We start from the raw sequence: 22,766 nt of genomic DNA, 5'->3' as shown, positions 1-22,766 counted from the left end.
TCACCGACAACCAGAATCTGCAGTTTGTTTAAGCCGTTGCCTTTAGAGGTCTGGTATCTTTCAAATACCCATTTAAATAAACGATAACTCATATAGACTAGAATCACCATCACTAATGCCTATCTTCTTTTGTTCAAACATTGTGCTCCATCTATGAATGCTTATTGTTATATGGTTGTTTATACTTCAGATAAAGAAATAGAAGCATTCTAATTTTCCATGACACAACGATACAATACAAGGTGATTGCTCTGGAACTAAAGAAACGCTGCATGAGTCCAATGATTCTTACCAATTTCTACAGATGTACCAGAAAAGGCACCTTGTGTGCATCATAATTTCATCACAACCACTCTGCCCTTAGATACAGAACTCGTTGATTTCATTAGATTTACCACAAACGCACACAGTCCTTAAATTCACTTAGACTATCTCTGACACCTCCGTCCCCTTCCTTGATCTCTCTTTCTCCATCACAAGGGATAGTCTCTCAATTGATGGATAGTATAAACTCACAGACTTCCACAGTTATCTGGACTATACCTCTTCCTTCCCTGCCACTTGCAAAGACACTATCCCCTTCTCTCAATTTCTCCATCTCTTCCACATCTACTCACAAGATGAAGCTTTCCATTCCAGGTCATCTCCTCTTTCTTTTGTAAATGTGGTTTCCCCATGTCGTCATGGATGGGTCCCTCATCCTCTGTGCCCCGTAGTTCTGCTCTCATTCCTTCTCCGCCCAGACAGAACAAGGATAGAGTTCATTTGGTCCTTACCTTACACCCCGCCAGCTTCCGCATCTAACACACAATTTGCCGACATTTCCACCATCTTCAAGTCATCATACAACATCTTTCCACTCCCACCCCTCTCTGCTCACTGCAGAGACTGCTCCTTCTGCACTTCAAATTCTGCTTGGGAAGTTTACAAATGAATGATATGCTCTCTCCCTGTCCCTCCCCACCCTAGTTCTCTGACTAGTTTCATTGTCCTTCAGATTAATTTTACTGATTGTGTGCCACCCTGCCACCTTCCCCTCAGTTAACAATGAATCATTCTACATTTCCTTATCATCGTCTGCTTTGATCTGTGTGTTCACACCTTACCCTTCCACATCTCTAGACTCCCTCTCTCCCTACTCTCAGTCAGAAGAAGGGTCTCAACCCGAAACGTCACCTATCCCTTCTCTCCAGAGATGTTGCCTGTTCAGCTGTGTTACTCCAGCATTGTGTCTATCTTTGGTATGAACATTGAAATCTCAAATTTTAATTAATTAACCAACAACATCCATTCTGCCTCCACCTCTGTTCCAGCTTTCCCCCACCCCCCTACTACAATCAGTCTGAAAAAGTGTCCTGATCTGAAACTGCCACATTTCCCTGAGTATATAAATGGATCTTTCTGAATCAAGACCCATGACCCATGGGTGTTTCAGAATAGTTTATCGATACATGCAAGGGCCCCTGTGAGAGGGTGCTCCAGAAGGTTACCAAAGGACATTTCGGGCTTTGCAAATATCCCTGAAAAATAGATTCATATGGAGTAACTTGTGCAGTACCTAGTTCTTCTTCCATGGTCATGGAACATTTGTTGTTGGCGTTGCTTACTCCTAGCACTCGATTAAACAATATGGAAAACGCACTGCCCCAAACACCTATCAATGAAAAAGAGGAAAAGTAAAATTAAAACAATAATGATTTCACTTAAAAAAAGTTAATACATTTATGTATGGTGACAGAACGGGAGAATTTCAACTTGGCTGAGAGTGAGAGTCCTACACTTACACCTGTGCCTAATTCTACTGAAGAGAATGACACTGAAATCATGGAAGGTAGACAAACTGCTGGAGAAACTCAGCGGGTGCGGCGGCATCTATGGAGCGAAGGAAATAGGCAACGTTTCGGGCTGAAACTCTTCTTCAGACTGATGCAGGGTGGGGGGGGCGGGAAGAAGAAATGAAGAGGAGGAGCCAGAGGGCTGAGGGAGAGCTGAGAAGGGGAGGAGACAGCAAGGGCTACCGGAAATTGGAGAAGTCAATGTTCAGGCCACTGGGATGCAGACTGCCCAAGCGGAATATGAGGTGATGCTCCTCCAGTTTCCGGTGGTGCTCACTCTACCTTTGTCTACCTTTGGTTCTCCAGCATTTGCAGTTCCTTCTTGAACCTGAAATCATGAAGGTCCATCTCCACTCCTGATGTGCTTGGTCCTACTTCTGTAATACCCCGCAATCATCTTTTCTACTATCACCCCAAAATCTCTTTAACCCGAGACATTGGGCATGGTAGGAAAAATAATTGCTCCAGAAGATATGGAATATATGGTGGGATATTGTGATGATACAGACTGTGATGCTAACAAAATTCATCTGGAGGCAACCTGATCCATGACAAGACACTCAATATAGGCATCAAATAACCTGTCAATTGATATTTCCTTTTGGCACGATGACAAAGTAGAAAATTGAAAAATTATATTAGTAATATTAGTAATAACGCTGTCCACAACAATACTGTGTGAAATCCCATTTTCCACGTAATCTCCTTACCCATAAAGAAATGAAGCGGGTTCTCATCATATTTCTTTATCACTGTTCCCATGAAGAACTTGCTGCCAAATAAGCTGGGATGCATGAACGTTCCATATTTGGCCATCCCAATCTCATATGGACTGAATTCCACCCAGTCTATAAATGAAATAAATATATTTAAGGAAGGGAGGGAGAGTTATCGTGAAAGATTGTTGATTCAAAAAAAATATCGCTCATTCAATCACTAAGCACTCTTTTTAGTGTCTATATCCATAAATATCTATATTTAGCAAGGGAGAAAATATTGACTTAATAATCAGTTTAAATAGTCAGGTGGATGTACATTTGGGTGTGCCTGGAACACCTATGAAATTGAAACCAAAAGTTTCTATTATTAATATTTCATTTTGATTTTAGAGCACTGGCAGGATTTTCACACCCAGTCATTTTTGTTTTTTTTTTAAATTATAATTAAAACTATTTTCTTTGCCCTTTTTAAAAATAAATTTCTGTTATAGGCCCATGTGACAAATTGACCTGCATGGTAGGTTCCTAAATATGTAAAATAAGTTGTAACTATTATTTGAAAAATTCAAAGGAATGATTCAATTGTAATCATGGCAAAACTTATCAGTATTCTCTAATACTATATTTTCACAATGACTAACCTCAGAACTAGGCGTTTTGTTCTCAAGTGATTTACCCATGTAGAGTGGAATGTGTGAAATGAATGGAATTGGTGAGCATTTATTTAATAACTAATCTAATTGTAAAATGTATTGGAATATTACTAAACTTTCAAGCCTTTAAAAAGTTTAAAACTGAAATTCCCCTCAGATAAATGTATGAACATATAATGGATTTAAAAATAAAACGATGCATCATATTTCAGCTACTTCCTTAAACAGAACATTATGTAATGCGTAAAAAATTATTTGGAATTATGCTTCCTCTATTCAGGTGTGCTACCTGTGAGAGCTATTGGTTGAGATTGGTTACTCAGTCATGTTTGATGTCATCAATGCTGCAGAGTACCAGGCCACCCTTTCTGTGAGGGCCTCATCCACTGAACAGATGAGTTATTGCTACAATGAGCATTAGATCTTTGAAGTCAGCAGCAAGCTCAAATGCTTTGATGCTGACACAAAATCCAGATTGACATTTCTTTGCTTTGTAATGATTGTTATTTTAAGTATGGATAGTTTGGAAAGGGAAAGGAAGCACATGTGGCAGACCTGGACATTATCAGAATGAATGCAAGATCTGGCATGTTTGAAGCTCTGAAGCCTGTAGCATGTTAATGGGGGGGCTCTGCGGCTTATAGTGTAGGTGTGGTGGTTTTGTCGTTTGTCATTTGAAGGCTAACACATATGGTCATCAGCATTTTACTCAATGATCCAAATATACTCTTGTCTCTTACCTGAGGAAATGGATCAATTGTAAGAGGAAAACAGCAGGAATGCGAGATATAATAATCAAATAAAACTAGTAAAATGTGTAGAAAAGCAACATCCACCCTAATCGAAGAGCCTGAAGGTAGAGTGTGAATAATATGTTGCAGCATCCTACTTATACATACCCAACAGTTGTACTCTCAGATACAGTATAATGACCCAATAGAAAACACCTACCTGCAAACATGAGTTCAGAGACATCTGGCTTTACATGTAAACAGGTGAATAAAGGCAATGGGCATTGCCCATTGTGGATCTTGTTTTTCATCTCACTCATTTTAAAGTTCATTCTCTGTAATACAAGAAAAATTTGAATATATTTGAAAGTATCTGAAACAATCAAAATACATTCCATGGGTACAAAATGGATCAGTGTTTCCAATATCACTTTCTCCTTTTCAAACCTAAACTACAATTGACAAGTTCTACAGTTTCCTTAATTATGGAGTCATACACTGCGGAAACAGACCCTTTCCCCCAACTCGCTCAAGCTGGCCAAAACTAGTCCCACCTGCATGCATAAACAATTATTTATCCGCTGATTTTTGAGCAAAATGATGGAGGCTAAGTTATGGCACAAGAACCCACTGCAAGTTAGTTTATGATCCAATGTTACGTGCCCAGATCAGTTGACAGAAGAAAAGACCACGAGCAATGTTATCCTACCCAATTATCCAACACCATTGATATGAATGATGCTATCATGTATGGTTTTTAAAAGTATTTCTAATTGGCTATGATTACATGATGAGATTAACAAAAAACGCATGTATATTAACCACACCGAGATACACAACATGGTAAGTAGTGCAGATGTGATCATGATGAGTTAGCTTAAACAGAGGGCAGTTCAACCTACAACACTGAGAACTGTAACAAGCAGTTATTCATAAGTTCATTGGTGATAGGAGCAGAATTAGGCCATTCGACCCATCAAGTCTACTCCGCCATTCAATCGTGGCTGATCTATCTCTCCCTACTAACCCCGTTCTCCTGCCTTCTCCCCATATCCCCTGACACCCGTACTAATCAAGAATCTATCCATCTCTGCCTTAGAAATATCCATTGACGGTCTCCACTGCCTTCTGTGATAAAGAATTCCACAGATTCACCACCCTCTGAATTATTCTTTGTTCATCTTGAAGGGAAATGGAAATCTAAGGCATCAATAGAAGCAAATGTGAAACAATCCACTTTGAGCATAAGACGACTATAATTTTACTTCGGAGTCACGTGAGTGACTACGTGAAGAACCCACCCAGCGCGCAGGCGCGGCATTACGTCAGCAGTGCAACAGCGGCAGCAGCTGGAGCCAGGCTCTCCAGCTGCAGCATAAAGACGAGACCTCAGGTAAGTGCCTTTTTTGTTACAGAGTCGCTCTAGAGAGAATAATGGCCTCTCGCAAGCGACCAGCCAGGAGGACTGCCTGCCCAACTCCACCCGAGGACGGGTCCATAGCGGGACGGCAGCCTCTCGCAGCGGAGGAGCCTTTTCAACGCTCCCGCTCACCCGACACCGAGCCGCCCCCAGTGCTGCAGATTTCAACGCCCCGCACAGGGAGGAAGGCGACACATAAAACCGACCGGCCGGTGTCCTCCGATGAATCGGAGGAACGGGAACACTCTCCCCCACCGAAAAGGGGAGACGCTCGGATCAGCTGCATGAGGCAGCTCCTCGAGCGCATGATAAACGAGGAGATGCGGCATCTCCCAGGAGGACGGGCTTTGGCCTCCTCCTCTCCACACCCTTCTGTACCCTCTATGTTCGAGGGCAGTAAGGGAGGCCAGGACTGGGCTGGCCTATCCCAAGGGCAGGCGGAGGATACCGTCAGCATGCCGGGCGTGCCGGAAGAAGAGCTACTGGGTGTAGTGGGCCGATATGCGGCGCCACCAACAACTGGGATGGTGTTGCCACCCAGAATGGCGGCCACTATAAACAGGCTGTCCAACAACCCGCTGCAGGACAAGGCTGTCCAGCAGGCCCTTGACAATTACATCGCGCCAGAAAATTGCGAGGCGCTGAGGGTCAAGACGGTCAATGGGCAGATCTGGAACCAGCTGGGGCAGCAAATCAGGGCTCAGGAAGTCAAAATGCAGCGAGTCCTGAAGCTCCACTCAGCAGCCGTCACCGCCTTTGCTCGGTCCGTTGGGGACGAAGACCTGACCATACCCCAGCAGGATGCCCTCGCACTGATGTGCAGCACCACGTATGAGCTAAATAACCTGCGGCGGGACAACATCAGGCCTGCCCTCAACCCAACATATGCCGGCCTCTGTAAAGCTCCAGCGCCCGAACGACAGGCGCTGCTATTTGGTGCGGATCTGGCCAAAAGGCTGAAGGAGTTGGAAGAGGCGGCAAAACCAGTAGGCCTCATGAGGGCAGGGCCAGGACCGAGCAGGGTGAAGACACCCAGTTGGCCGCACGCCTCGGCAGCCACCAGCAGATACCGAGCTGGTGAAAGCCTGGTGACCGCCTCCCACTACCCCCAGAGCTCTTTTTTAGAGCGGGGCCCAGGGCGGAGCCGTGGGAAGATGCGCCGCCCCACCGCAGCACCAACACGGACAACCTTGGGCCAGACCCACCGAAAACGACCCCACAAGTGAACATGGAGGTAGGTGGGTCTGGTTCCTGTCAACATACACAGACAAAGGGTGTAGTATTAACAGGGGGACGTTTGAGGTTCTTCAAGCATGTTTGGTGCTCCCTTACTAACAATAAGTTTATACTCAACAGTATTAGTGGATACAAAATTGAGTTCAAACCAGGCGTAGAACCGCCAGTTCAGCACATGCCCCAAAGGGTGTTCCTTCCCTCGGCAGTTGAGAAGGTAGAAGGACAAGCTGAACTTGATCGGCTCGTGGCTAAAGGCATCATAGAAATGACCACACACGAGCCGCAAGAATTTGTATCAAATATTTTTCTCAAAACCAAAAAAGATGGTGGATGTCGCATTATTATTGATCTGACGTCACTTAATCAGTCTGTTGAGTATCAACATTTCAAAATGGAGACATTTGTCACTGCCAGACAACTGATCTCCAAGGGATACTACATGGCAAGCATAGATATCAAAGATGCTTACTATTTGGTACCCATTCATAAAGATTACTTTAAATATCTGAAATTTATCTGGAGGGGCCAGCTATGGCAGTACCGAGCTTTGCCCAATGGTTTAACGACAGCTCCCAGACTATTTACGAAAATTCTTAAAGTGGCCATGAAGAAATTGAGAGAACTAAAACATTTAGTTGTGGCCTATCTGGACGATGTTCTCATATTAGGAAGAACACGGGAACAAGCTGTCGCAGGAGTGTTAGCCACTAAACAACTCCTTGAAACTTTGGGTTTTATCCTTCACCCAGATAAATCAATATTGGAGCCTACTACTAACATGGATTACCTAGGCTTCACTATTGACACGATTCACATGACTGTCACTCTGCCCAGAGACAAAACAGTTTCACTTATTGAAGCTTGTAGCTATTTAATTGCTACACCACAACCTAGAATACGGCATGTAGCCAGAGTTATTGGCTCTATAGTAGCAGCATTTCCGGCTGCCCAACATGGGCCCTTGCATTATCAAAATCTACAAAGAGCAAGGACTCATGCATTACGCCTTCATAGGGGGCATTATGATCGCAAAATGGATTTACCCGCTGAAGCCAAATCAGAACTTCAGTGGTGGGTTGACAATATTTGGCACAGTCACAGTCCTATCGCCGTAACCAATCCTAACATAACCATTGCAACGGATGCCAGTGCTTTAGGCTGGGGAGCTACTAACTCCATAGACAGCACAGGTGGCAGATGGACTAACTCAGAGGCATCGCTACTACAATCACTGGGCATTAACTTTTTGGAAATGCTCGCCGCCTTTTATGGGCTAAAAGCATATGCATCTGATATGCGGCACGTGCATGTTAGAATTATGATCGACAACACTACGGCAGTATCTTATATCCAGCACATGGGTGGCATTAAATCAGTATCATGCGACAAATTAACTGCTATAATCTGGCAATGGTGTGTCGAGAGACATATTTGGCTATCAGCTGCCTATTTACCAGGCAAGCTAAATTTAGTGGCGGACACCAGGTCACGAAAATTCAACGACAACATCGAATGGATGTTGGACCCAAAATTATTTGCTAAAATTGTCAAGCAATATGGTACGCCAGATATAGATTTGTTTGCGTCTAGGTTAAATCACCAACTACCCATGTATGTGGCTTGGGAACCAGACCCAGAGGCAGCAGCGGTAGATGCCTTCACGCTGGATTGGGGAAATTTCTTTTTCTATGCTTTCCCTCCCTTCTGCCTCATCAGTCGGGTACTCCAGAAAATTCAGGCAGACTCAGCCTCTGGCATTCTGGTCGTGCCCGACTGGCCTACCCAACCATGGTTCCCAATGTTCCACGACATGGTGGTAGAGACACCAATTGTCCTTCAACACCACCCCCAATTATTGACTCACCCGGTAACTGGCATTAGCCATCCATGCCACCAAAAATTGAAACTCCTGGTTTCCAGATTTTGAACAGGCCTTACCGGGGATTGGGGTTATCAGACAGAACAATCACCACCATGTCGGCATCCCTGCGAGTTTCCACCAAGAAACAGTACCTGACCTTCATCAGGAAATGGGAACAGTACTGTCTGGACGCAGGGACATCCTACAAGACGGCTTCGATCTCGGATGTGCTGGAGTTCCTGGCCCACCTGCACCATGATCTCAAGATGAGCTACAGTGCCATCAATACGGCTCGGAGCGCACTGTCCGCATACCTCATGCCGATAGAACAGCATAGTGTGGGATCCCACCCTCTGGTCATCAGACTCCTTAAGGGGATCTTTAATACCAAACCCCCTACACCTAGATACACTCACATGTGGGATGTGAGTGTAGTTCTGACACACCTTCGAGGTTGGCCTCCGGTGGGATCCCTGAGCCTGGAACAGTCCACTTATAAGACCCTCATGCTCATGGCGCTTGTCTCAGCTCAAAGGGTTCAGTCGCTCCATCAGCTAAATCTGAACTACATGGTGACCACCCCAGATACCATTACTTTCACCATGCCGGGGTTGGTAAAACAAAGTAGACCAGGTACATCAAACTCCCCGTTGATCTTCCGGGCTTACCCTCCAGAACCTAGGCTGTGTGTGGTGACCCACCTTCATCATTATCTAGACACAACCCAAACGCTTAGAGGGAGAGAGAAAGCCTTATGGGTTAGCCACAGAAAGCCTTTTGGACGGGTTACCAGCCAAACATTATCCAGATGGTTGAAACAGGTCCTCAGCATGGCAGGGATTAACACAAATGTTTTTAAATCCCATTCAACCAGGGCAGCGTCCACCTCAGCGGCGGATAGGATGCAGGTTCCCCTAGACCACATCCTCAGAGCAGCGGGATGGTCAAGGGAATCGACATTCCAACGATTTTACAGGAAACCGCTGATGGAACAGGACGTCTTTGCGGATACCATTTTAGAAACCGCAAAGTTATGATTTAAAGCCCATGGGAGCTATTTTTTGTTATAGTTAATAAACATTTCTTTTATAACTAAACAAACTTGTTGGTCTTTAGCTACCACTTCCTCCCTCGATGATCTTTCGGCAGTGAGTGATATAACTGTTACACGGTTTGAAATCACAGACCTTTGAAGTCTTCACGTAGTCACTCACGTGACTCCGAAGTAAAATAGTAAGATTAAACGAGTACTTACCAGTACGAAGTTTGATCTGTATTTTATGAGGAGTTACGATGAGGGATTACGTGCCCTCCGCTCCCACCCTCATTATATAGATCAAATTCGGACTAATGTCTCGTTGGTCTTTACTATCTTTACTTCAACTAGTGTCTATCTGTGATTCCACACCGCTGCTTGGAAGTATGCCGCGCCTGCGCGCTGGGTGGGTTCTTCACGTAATCCCTCATCGTAACTCCTCATAAAATACAGATCAAACTTCGTACTGGTAAGTACTCGTTTAATCTTACTATTTGATGTGATCAGGCCTGGCTTTGCCTCAGGCTCAATGGGCTAACCATCGCTTTCACTGTACAATATATACTAAGGCCCTACCTAAAGTGTGATTCTGCAGACTCTGTAATACCATGTTGAGCTGCATCATCCAACCTGCTCCTGCTTCCACTCTTGATGCCTCTGACCTCCCTGCTGGCCATACCCCTGGGATGCCTGGCCTCCCCATTAGCCACAACAGCCGCTCCGCCTGGAGCCTTGACGTCTGTCCACCCTGACTTGCTTTCATTTGGAGCAGGCCCTTCAAGCCAAGCTATTCGCCTCCTGGAACTGCAGTGCACCACGCAATGTGAATTGCAAAAAATAATAGTTTCATAAGTTCTCGGAGCAGAATTAGGACATTCGACCCATTGAGTCTACTCCATCATTCAATCATGACTGATGTATCTCTCTCTCTCAACCCCATTCTTCTGCTTCCACCCCATAACCCCTGACATCCATACTAATCAGTAATCTGTCAACCTCTGCATTCAAAATATCCATTGACTTGGCCTCCACAGCCGTCTGTGGCAATGAATTCTACAGATTCAACACCTTCTGACTAAATAAATTCCTTCTCATCCCCTTTCTAAAGATATGTCCTTTTATTTTGAGGCTATGGCCTCTGGTCCTAGACTCTCCCACTAGTGAAAACATTCTCTCCGCATTCACTCTATCCAGGCCTTTCACTATTCGATAATTCAATGAGGTCCCTCCTCATCCTTCCAAACTCCAGTGAGTACAGGCCCAGTGCCTTCAAAGGCTCATCATCTGTTAACCCACTCATTCCTGGAGCATTCTCGTAAATCTCCTTTGGACCCTCTCCACACCAGCACATCGTTCCTCAGATATGGTCACAATATCTAAAACTGCTCACAATACTCCAAATGCAGTCCGACCAGTGCCTGATAAAGCCTCTGCATTACATCCCTGTTTTTCCATTCTAGCCCTCTCGAAATAAATGCTACCATTGCATCTGCCTTCCTTGCTACCGATTCGACTTACAAATTAGCTATAAGAGTTTGGTTGAGCTGTATTTGGAGTATTGCGTGCAGATCTGAGCGCTCCATTACAGAAAGGATGTGGAGCTTTTTGAAAGGGTACAGTAGAGATTTACCAGAATGCTGCTCCGATTAGGAAGTAGTCGCTACATGGAGAGGCTGGACAAACTTGGATTGTTTTTTCTGGGCTGCTGGTGGTTGAGGGGAGACCTGATAGAAGCACAGCTTTACGATGAGAGGGGTTAAACTGTGTGGGGCAAGTGGCACGTGGAAATACAGGTCATGGAGCTACATGGATTATGTGCAGGCAGATGGGATTAGTTTAACTTGGCATGTTTAGAACAGACATTGTGGGCCGAAGGGCCTGTTCCTGTGCTATACTGTTCTATATTCTTAACCTCACCCTGCCTGTCCTTCCTTGGAGACTTATGCCCCTGTCCCACTTAGGCTATTTTTTAGGTGACTACAAATGACTAGGCTGTTGCCACCTGGTCGCCAGGGTGTCGCCTGTATGGTCGTGAGTAGTCTCCTCAGTCGCGCAAAGAATCGTAGTATTTTTCTGCTCGCCGCTGGATTTTGAAATGTTCAAAACTTTTCGGCGACAGTTGCCTTGTCGTAGGTTGTCGTAGGTTGGATGACGTAGGTTGTTGCTAGGATGATGTAGGTTGTCGATGGTGCTGACTTTGGTGAATTCCATTGGCGACTACCGACGTCAACCAGCGACAGGTACCGGTGACCGAATTGTCCTCAGTTGTTGCCAATAGGGTGGTACTTGTCGCGGGTGGACATAGGTTATCGTAGGTGTGGTCGTAGGTGGACGTCCTAAAGGGTCGTCGGTTGTTGGTAGCTTGCTGTAGCTTGACGTCAACTAGGTGGTAGTTTGTTGTAGACATTGTCGTAGGGGGGGGTCCAGTCGCTGTTTTTTCAGCGACCTGCTACGACTATGACAGTCGCCGGCAGTCACCGAAAAAATCGACTAAGTGGAACAGGCCCATTACAGTCCCAAACCTCGCATATCCTTCCATTTGCTGAACTTCTGCTTGTCCTTCCCACCCACATGTCACTCTATCTTAAACCTCCTGAATAGCACTCGCAAAGGTCCTTGTAAGGGTATTGGCCCCCCTGCAGTTCAGTTGCAACCCATTCCTCCTATGCAGGTCAACTCTGGCCCAGAAGAGATCCCTGTAGTCCAAAAGTTTTAATCCTTTTCCCCTACACCAACTCCTCAGCCACATATTTATCTGTCCTTTCCTACTATCAGTAGCACATGACACCAGGAGTAATCCAGAGATCATAACCCTTGAGATCTTGCTTTTTATTCATTTGCCTAACTCCCTGTATTCACTCTGCAGAACCTCATCCATTTTTGTACATATGTTTATGGAAATATGGTCAGTGGCTTAGGATATGGGATCTATTGACGTCTCGGGAAACACCTTATATTTCAGAACTTCCTCAGCACAATAACCACTGTATGTTCTGATATTATGAAATAAGAATTATTCTCAACTTACATCTGCGATCAGTGTTTCACCGATGAGCATCCCAAACATATCAGTAAAGGTGACGGGCTGTCCTCCAAACTTCTTCTTCCACAGGGCCTCTAAGTATCGTCTGACCTTCAAAGGATTCAGCAGGAACATTGGATTGTGGCTGACATTTTCCATTAGTTCTTTGTTGATTTCATCAGGTCCTTTGGTTGGAAACTCTGGGTTAGAATATAGTGTTGACATGTACCTGGTTGAGGAGAGAGATGTGGAAGAAAATAACTCAAAGCATTTCAGCACTGCCATGTTTTCCCTTGTTTTCCACTGGCACTCGGCTACCACTACCTTTCCCATACCTTCCCAAAGAAAGCAAATTGAGCCCCAACCCTTCTTCCCCAAGTATCCAACAAGATTTGCATTTCTCATCTTAACAAAAATCTGGCCTTATAAAGCTCAAGAATTTTTAGTTGATCAAAGGACTTTTCCAGTTTCCTAGTTGAATGATACGCTCATATCAAGTCTGAAACATGCAAAAGGCCAGAATTAAAAGTTAAATGTTGGCACCTAAATCAGAGAATTATTCTGGATTTCCAACCATACCTAATGGCAACATTAAAATACTGTGCCGCGTGCACCACTCAGAAATTGATCTTTGAGAATAAAAACAGCATTTGTGACAACAAGTTATGACACTTAACTTTCCAAAAGATAAAATAACTGCCAATAGATACTGAAATATTTTGTCATTCATTATGTTAATATGGTCCTATAGGCAAATGCATAACCATTCTTCTTGCATGACATTTGAAATGACTGTAAGTGGCCGAATCCTAGAACACAAACGTTTCCAAAAGGTAAGACAAGATCAGGATTAGGATAGACACAACTCAGTGGAACAGGCAGCATCTCTGGAGAGAAGGAACGGGTGATGTTACGGGTCGAGAACCTTCTTTAGACTCCTTCTCTCCAGAGATGTTGGCCGTCCAGCTGAGTTTTCTCCAGCATTTTGTGTCCATCTTTGATTTAAACAAGCATCTGCAGTTCCTTCCTACACATCATGATTAGGATGGGCGATTGATCATATTCCCCATCTTAGCTATTGATTTTAAAGCCAATAACGTGCCTTCCCTAAATGACCTCTTCTGTGATCAGCTAAGTTAGCACAGAGATGTGATCATGCCAGGCTACCAAAATATCTTTAAAATCATACTGCAGCTGCATTAATCTACTTAGCCACTAAGGGAGACATTTAATGATACAATTTTATTCAGGCTACAATGAGAAGGTCTCTCGATGTGGAACTTACCAGGTAGAACCAGAGAGGCCAGAGACGTAGGTCGCACAGTCAAAGACTCCGGATTCCACTAAAGCCTTAATTGCACCGGAAAGCCCGATCATTGCTCTAAATCCTCCACCAGAACCCAGAATAGCTATCGTTGGCACCTGAAATACAACCAAGAGTGTAGCATTATGACTTTTTTAACCACGGTTCCAGAGACACTGCCAGGGGCACTGCCAGCTGAGAGCCTCACTCAAAGTGGCACATTCCTGCGTTCCTCCTCATGTATTGCACGTGCTTCCTGAGGCTAAACACCACTTACAGGATGGCTGCAGCTAACATTCCTTCAGCTGCAATTCCGTGAGAGATTATTATGACCTCACAGGGGATAGACACAAGGCCTGGTCTGTGTTCATCGTGATCTGTCCCAATGCTGCAGGGCACATCGACAGAGCAATTTGCACTAATGCCACTGCAAAGTCTTTTGGCAAATTCACTTTCACTAGTTCAGCTTCCCACACATGTTTTGAGGACATCTTGAGAACAATAGGGGACATCTATCATGGCTAATTCAACCTGTAATGGTTAGTGCAAACTTTCCAAAAATGGTGTTCCAAGTTATTACAACCTACATTCCTATCTGCATTCCTATCAAACCTGGACTAATCAGGAGCGTTACAAAACTAATTGGCTAAACTGGAATAATGTTTTTCTAGAGATTGCAATTCCAGTCTGCAACAAATTCTGCCACAAATTTACCTCGTTTCAGGGTATTTTTACATCCATCCACTTCCACAAAGTCAACCTACACCTCCTTGTCTACATTGAAGGACAGATAACTTACAGGGTAGAAACTACATACAAGCTACTTAGAGACAGCTCCAAATGTTGAGGTCCATAACAATATCATCTCTATTCAGCTGTAGGCATGGGAATGGAGAGGCAGATGCCTTCACAGCCCAGAAGTGGCACTGGGAAGAATTGAAATAGGTTATCTTCCAAAGATGTAATGATGTTATTGCAAATGATGGGTCATTTTTATATTATTCAGTGATTGAATAATGATTATTTCACACATTTCAAAAAATTAATCCTGTGTTACTTTTATGGGCTGTTCGAATAAGACGTAACTGGGGAAAATGTATAACTTCAGGTATGTTGGGGGGTTGGGGGCTCATCAGAGCATGAATGCCAACCATGGCCTTTCTCTAAGACTCTAGTCCTGGAGTCAGATGGTACTTGGATTGATTATGTGATCACATAATCCAAGTGACACTGGAGTGAAGTATTGAACCATTGGAAGAGCTCTGATAATAACTGTTGCTCATAAACAATGAAATTGATTTGTGAATCAATGTAATTCAGATGAAATTGAAACAGAAGCACGCCTGCCCTCTCAGATGGCTGGAAATGGTCTCAGGTTGAATTTGAAGAGCAGGGAAGTTCTCGTGGTGCCTCCTCAAATATTTATCCATCAATCAGTATCAATGAACAGCAAACAGTTTGCTCTGTTATTTCAAAATCTTACTGCATCTCTTAATGCCAACAGTAACTCCAGTTGAAACTGGTGAAAACAAGTAACAAGCTCCATTCAGCATGGAAGAAGATTTACTCACTCCATCCCCATCTTGATAATCCAACCCTATTCTCCGTGATAAATATTAAATCCTAGATGGTACCCCAATACAAAGTCCTCGGCAACACAGAGCTCATCACAAGCTGAGGGCTTACCTCCCGGATTGATTGCGGTGCATTCTTGGCATTCTTGGGACCCAAGAGCTTCTTGATTCCTTCCATAACATTTTCCCTTCTCTTCTGCCTGAATATTTTTTCCTCATCACAGAGTGCCATGCTGAATCGAAGATCAACTGAAGAACTAGAAGGAAATTGGGAGTGATTGCAATGAAACTGGATATAAAGGATAATAGTACATAGTGGGAGTTGCAGCACCATCTTATAAGCATGGATACAATTATACGGTAAATGGTCTTTAGTCAAGTGACACCATGTTCAAACTTCCCTGGGGTATCACACACATTTTTCACAAAATATATCAGTGAGAAAATAACACTAATTCCTTGACGGCCAGAACATAGACAAATAGGAGCAGAACTGGCCATTGAGACTGCTTAGGGTTTAGAGCATGGAAATAGGTCCCTCCGCCCACCAGGTTACAGCTCCCGAGGTCAGAATCAAATCCGGTCTCTGCTGCTATAAGGCAACAGTTCTACCGGCTGCACAAGTGTTCTGCCATTCAGTACAATCCTGGTTGATGCTTTGTCCTGATACCATATTTCCTCTCTTTCCCATACCCCTTGTTGCCTTTGGTGTCAACAAAATTTATTTCCCTCTGTAAGATATTCAACAACTTGAGTTCCATTGTATTTTGTGGGAAAGAATTCCACCTCAAATCATATGAAGAAATTTCTCCCCATCTTAGTATTAATTGTATCCTGTGTATTCCCTTCTTATTTGGCACCTCCATCCCTTTGTCATCCTTTCACATTCCATTTGCCCTTCATCTTTCCCCTATCGTCCATCCCACTTCCCCTCCACAAGAGTAATACTCAGTCTAATCCCTGCTCGTTTGACATGGGAAACCTGTCAATAGGAGAGGGAGGGGCAGGAGGGAGGACGGGGACGGAGACTGGATATCTGACATTGAAAATGGTGAGTGAGTTATGTTTGAAATAATCTGGCTAGGTTATCATCATCTCTCACCCCACTCCACCCTGCCACACTTGGACTTGCCACCCTGCCACTTCCATTGTTTGACAGCACAGGGGATCAATCTGCAAAAATGGCTCAATTCCTGTCCTAAAGCTGCAACAAGGCTCACAACTCTGATAACAAACATGGTCATTCTGCACACGTCCAGAAATGTCAGCGGGAAATCACACATGGGGGAAGAAGATAAATATCTGAGACAGATTAATCAAAACGATTAGATTATTTGAATGTTATAATCCATCTTCTTATTTCAAACTTTTGTATCTTTCATGGACAATGAATTATTATTTGAGGATGTTTTTGCTATAGTTTTGGTAACAGCCCAAATGACCATCTGCACAATTTGTCCAGGGCTTACCACTCTTCTGTCCATGCTATAGCAGGATATTCCTGAACCACTGTGGAAACTGCTGAAGCCCATGGGATCCAAGCTAAAGATCCAACACCAGCCAATCCAGCTTTCCAATGCAATCATAAAGCATGTTTGTCTGTAAATTCCAGCTTTATCACAATACTTACCAAACTTCCAAGGACATGTCCATAAATACTGTAGTCACCTAGAAAAGATTAAAGAAATTATTAATCTGGAGCACGTTGCAGCACACACAGGAACAAAGATACCATGGAATCTGACAACTTCGACAACTGGCACCTGGAATTAAACAAAATCATAGTTGCTCCAAGATATTCTCCCCTTCGCACTCACAAAATGGGGCATAAACCCTGGCTGCCAATCCCGCAAGCTATCCTGTCACAGAATGCTTCACCGACAAGGTTGATTGCGTTTGTAGCCAGCACTCACACAAATATACTGAATCATTGGATCATAACTGCAAGTGGAGACATCAACTAATTTTGCATACCTATAGACCTGGGCTGTTGAAGCCAACTATAGTGCACATCGCAACAATTGCAATTGTCGCTTGCCTCAACAAGCCCAGTTGCAAAACATACAAATATATAACAACTTTCATGGAACACTTATTAACTGCTCAACTTACTTCCTTCAGGCAATTCTAAATCAATAACATTTCACTGGCCAAGGTTCATACTTTGAAAATTAAATGTCTTTGTCTCTCATTATCAATGTGGATTTATTAAAGAGTATTGAAGGTCATGAAAGGTGTAGAAGAGGAGAGAAACTTCCCTTTGGCCAAGTGATAGAGAACGTGTATGAAAACCATTGGCAAAAAGATCAAAAAAGTGACATTTTTAAAACAGAGAAAAGTTGGGAACTGGAATGCACTGCCAGGGATAAAAGTGAGGCAGATGTAATTGTACTTTTTCAAATACAAGCTGCACAAGTATCTGAAAATAAAGATTTGCAGGGCTATGGGGAGAAGGTGAGAGTGCAACTGGCTGGATTGCTCTTATATTAAGCTAATATGAATCCATGGCTTCCTTTTACATGTAGGAAGGAACTGCAGATGTTGGTTTAAAGCAAAGATAGTTGCAAAAAGCTGGAGTACATGTGTTACTCCAGTTATTGTGTCTATCTTTGGCTTCCTTCCATCATGTAACCATTCTATGATTCCAATTTGAATTCTATGGTATTTTTTACGGAATAAGGCAGGAAAGCTAACGAAGATTGTTTTGAGAGAAAAGGATTATAAAAGATAAAAATTAAAATGTTGTCACCACCAACCATGAATTGAAGAATGTATTCTTCAGCACTTGCAAACAAAGTCAATGCTGGTATTTTATGCAATGGCTTCTTTCAAAGAGAAGTTAATTGGAAAATGTCTTCTCTGATGCTCTTGGGAAAAGCCAGTTGTAAACAGTTAAATGATGGGCACAATTTATTTATTGATTGTCAGGATTTAACCCATCTCTAACTGCCTAAGAGAAGGTGGTAGAGAGATACAAAATGGAGTAACTCCACAGGGCAGGCAGCCTCTCTGGAGAGAAGGAATGGACGACGTTTCGGGTAGAGACCCTTCTTCAGACTGAGAGTTGTCTTCTCAAGCTGTCGCAGTCCTGCTGAAGATACCCACAGTGCTGTTGGATACAGAGCAATGATGCAGGAAAGGCAATATATCCTCCAGTGAGAAAGGTGTGCAACTTGAATGGAAACCTGCAGGAGGCGATGTTCCCATATGCCTGAAGTCCTTTGTCCTTCTTGGTGGTGGAGGTTGAAGGAGAGGGAAATACTATTAGAGTAACTTGAGGAGTAACTCTTATGCATTCTGTAGGGTGGTACTGCAGTGTTTGTTGAGTAGCATCCTGGCTATGGGTGCTTGTCTGTACAGAGTTTGTAGGTTCTCCCCGTGACTGTGTGGGTTTCTTCTGAGATCTCTGGTTTCCTCCCACACTCCCACAAGACGTACAGGTTTGTAGGTTAATTGGCTTGATATAATTGTAAATTGTCCCTAGTGTGTGTAGAATTGCTTGCTTTGCCGGAATTCACACTGATCTCATGCCTTAAGAGAGCCCGCAATCAGAAGTTCACCCTCACAAAGAACATGCCTTCCTTGGGGTCTGCTCTTCATGACCCTGGTGAGATCAATCTAACATCCCAAGAACATACTCCAACATCTTCTCCCATAATTGCAACCTCCATTCATTCATGTTAACTCTCCCCTGGAGCGGGAAATTGTACTTGGTACATCCCATTAAATCATATCTCCAGAGTTAGACAATGACAGCCATGAAAACTTGCAGAACATTCATAGGGAAGTTCAAATTTTAAAATGTCCGTTTCAAAACACCGTTATACAGGAAATTCCTATAATGCTGATCTGAGAACTTAGCAGCTTTTGCTCTTTGTGACTTTCACAAACACTCTTCATGTAACCAACAAGTACTGTTTTAATGGACTAGGGCAATTTCTTGGCCACAGTCTGATCTTGCCTTTTCTGGTTGTTAAGAATGTCAATCTTCTAATTGATTTTCTATCCCTCTCCAAAAATTCTGTGACCAAATACAACCTAACCAAAGATAGACTGAAATGTTGGAGAAACTCAGCGGGTGAGGCAGCATCTATGGAGCCTAACCAAGATGTGCTGAAATCGACCATCTAACCAGGATATGAACTAGGATATAGTAAACCTCTCTAACCCACACTGCAGTGCGTTACATATTTAATCTAAGGATCAAGGCTACATGAATCAAGTGTGGAGATAGCCTCTGAAAACATATCATTATTGCATATATCTAATAAGCATTTATTGCAAGCCCAAATTATATTGTGAATTGTAGTTCGCCGCCAATTAGTAACAATAGAATCTAAAAGGAAATGGTATGATAGGTTAAGTTACAGGTCTACCTGCTGGAATGCTAAACTTTCACACTACATACCTTGGCAGACTCTTTATAGACTCTCGATGGGCATGGATGGGTCAGGCTGTGAATCTCCAGGGCTCCATGATTGAACACTTCACCGTCACTTTTGCTGGTGAAACTTGCACCAGATGCATTAACAATATAAATCAAGATAATTTAAATCCAGAAACTTATTTTCCTCCCAATCTGCTTTCAACTTGATGCTGATTTGTTGTGGGATGGGTACCCTGCCTTCAGAACATGCTCTATAAAGGATGTTCAGCAGAACCTTGCCATGAACAGCATCTTCCTCTCCCATCTCTATAGATGAGGAGGACAAGAACATCAAGCTTGTAGCAACATTCACCTCTGTTCCTTAAAAGTAATGCAGCAACGCAACTTTGCGGCCTAGAATTCCATTTTTATTATCATTAATGGAGGACCATTATCTTGTGGATTATGGTCAAGAGAAAATCCCACCAACACCTTCTCAACGATAATCCATTATTGCAGCTGTGGAGGTGAAGACCTGCCCACCATATGAACAAGTATAGAAGCTGGTGATAGTCATGGCTACTGTCATTTCTAGAGCAGTTTGTATTTTTTTTGCTCTAGATTCCAGGATCTGCAGTCTCTCGTGCTTTAAATGCTGTAGTTATTGACTTTGGTTTAGGTGCATGGTCACAAGTCAAGCTCCCCTTCCCAAACCATTGACTGCCCCAACACATAATTTACAGCTGATTATTTGACTCTGCAGGACTTCACAACAAAATCAGAATTGGTAATCGATCAAGGACAATGGGATGACTCCAGGAGTGGGATATCTGGACTAATATCTCCTTCCCCAGCCATGGAAGACAAGGACATTTATTACATTTCATTTTTTGCTGTTGCTGAAATTAGCTGACATAACTGGTGATGGCATCACACGGGGATTTTTTGGTAATCATGGCAAATCTTTTCCACACATTGAAGATTAAATAATTTCTTTCCAGGAAGTTTCAATCTGATTAATACTGCAGCATTGGCAATTTCGAGAGATTTTTACAACAAGATGGATTTTTTTTTACACCTGCTGTAGATTAACTATATTAATCTCTGTCATATAACCTTCACCACATATACTATGCATGATACAGTTACTGATAACCCTGCTTGTCCCTAGCTCGGCAGTCTGCAAGATGATGCGAGTGCAGTTGTATATATTGTTCTCTCTGCATACTTTTAATAAAAGCTTTGTGGTTTACCTAATACTTTGTAATGGACTGATTACAAAACATGGTGTCAGAAGTGGGATGCGAGTCAGGGGCTGTTTGGGTTGGAGCGGCGTTAGTCTGTTGCAGACCACACAGGACTCGACTTTCTCACGTACCAAGACGGACATTCCAGGCCAGAAGAACATACCCTTTGCCCTCAGAACAGTTGCCTCCACACTGGGATGGCCCCTGTGGATGGCATTGTAATATTTGTTTTGGAGAGATGCAGCTACAATGCCATCCTGAAGTTCCAGTTCATCACAAACAGGGTAAAATGGGCGAATCAGGGGCGGAGAGAGAGCCGAGAATGAGACACATGAGAGCTGGCTGAAAAAACTAACATAACGAAAGCTGTTGCCGAGGCAACGAAAGCTGCCTTGCATAACACTGTACGAGTAACAGAAGCAGGCAGATGCGGTGTAGTTACATAGATCTGTTTTGCCTTGTTATTCTTTGTGTTGTTAACATGTGTCCGCGAAAAAAACAACAAATAGCACGCAGGAAGCATTTTTGAAAATTTCAGGAAATACCATCAAATTCCAAGAAATTTGGGATTCTATTTCAGGAAAATTAATTTTGAGATGTGGATCACTGAGAAAATGTCACTTTTCAGTACTGGAATATTCGTTGCCAAAAGGGTAACAGAGTGGTGCAGCTGGTAGAGCTGCTGTCTGATAGTGCCAGAGACCCGTGTTTGATTCTGACCTTGTGTGCTTTCTTTGTGTTTATATGTTCTCTAACCGTGAGTGTTTCCTCTGGGTGGTCTGGTTTCCTCCCACATCCCAAAGACTTGTGCATTTGTAGGTTAACACTGCCCAGTCCATCATCGGCTCTGACCTCCCCACCATCGAAGGGATTCATTGTAGTCACTGCCTCAAATAGGCAGCCAGCATCATCAGAGACCCACACCATCCCGGCCACACACTCATTTCACCCCAGCCATCGGGAAAAAGGTACAGGAGCCTGAAAACTGTAACATACAGGTTCAGCCCCTTTCCTACAGCCATCAGGCTATTAAACACTACAACCTCAAATAAGCTTCGAATTACAATATAATATTTTATTCTATTGTAGTTCAGAGCTAATTTGAGGTTTTTGAAGATTTCAGGAAATAACATCAAATTCCAAGAAATTTGGGATTCTATTTCAGGAAAAAACATTTTGAGATGTGGATCACTGAGAAAAACGCACAACAGTAGTGGCTATTGTGTGTTTTTTGTGCGTACGTATGTGTGCGTTATGTATATATATATCATATAGATATTGTATAGACATATATATCAATCAATATACTTATAAAACTCTGATCTTGGATGTGGATGTATTTGTGTGTGGATTTGTGTGTTTTTCTGTGATTCACATCTCCTCGAAAACACGACGCGCCAACAGTGAAATGTTTACATATTCCGATAGACATTTACCTCATGATCTCGAAAATCATCTAATCTGAAAAATTGATTCATTATTTCTTGAGTTTTTTTTAATTAAAATTGTTCACAAATCTGAGATCTTTTTTAAAGCTAACGAGTTGATGACGTTTGGCTCTGCTCCTCACGGCCAGCTGTGCGCAGTTTTCAACGAGCAGCCTGCTGGCCACTGTTTTCCACGAGCTGTAAGCTACGTAACCCCCCCCCCCCCCCCGACTTGCAGTCATTTGCTGCTTCCCGCTTGGAGTCGACTCGCACTCGGCCTGCCGTTTGCAGCGCCCCACCTGCAGCCCAACCCCCCCCCCCCCCCCCCCAGGGCTC

General features: G+C 43.4%; 1 protein-coding gene across 3 annotated transcripts in view; it reads right to left on the bottom strand.

Moving 5' to 3' along the window:
• The window catches only part of LOC129701123 (cytosolic phospholipase A2-like), a 95,383-nt gene that overhangs the window by 24,907 nt on the left and 47,710 nt on the right, over positions 1–22,766 (bottom strand). For all 3 annotated transcript variants that reach the window (XM_055642129.1, XM_055642127.1, XM_055642128.1), the window contains exons 6-12: positions 17,021–17,058; positions 15,503–15,647; positions 13,799–13,935; positions 12,520–12,742; positions 4,159–4,273; positions 2,546–2,683; positions 1,559–1,654 (exon numbers count right to left, since the gene is read on the bottom strand). In XM_055642129.1, the coding sequence (XP_055498104.1) occupies positions 1,559–1,654; positions 2,546–2,683; positions 4,159–4,273; positions 12,520–12,742; positions 13,799–13,935; positions 15,503–15,647; positions 17,021–17,058 (892 nt within the window). The remainder of the gene's footprint in view (positions 1–1,558; positions 1,655–2,545; positions 2,684–4,158; positions 4,274–12,519; positions 12,743–13,798; positions 13,936–15,502; positions 15,648–17,020; positions 17,059–22,766) is intronic.

Source organism: Leucoraja erinacea, chromosome 10 (assembly GCF_028641065.1).
Source record: "Leucoraja erinacea ecotype New England chromosome 10, Leri_hhj_1, whole genome shotgun sequence".
NCBI classification, from domain to species: domain Eukaryota; kingdom Metazoa; phylum Chordata; class Chondrichthyes; order Rajiformes; family Rajidae; genus Leucoraja; species Leucoraja erinaceus.
Note: the sequence above shows the minus strand (reverse complement) of the source record. Positions and strands in the feature narration are given on the sequence as shown.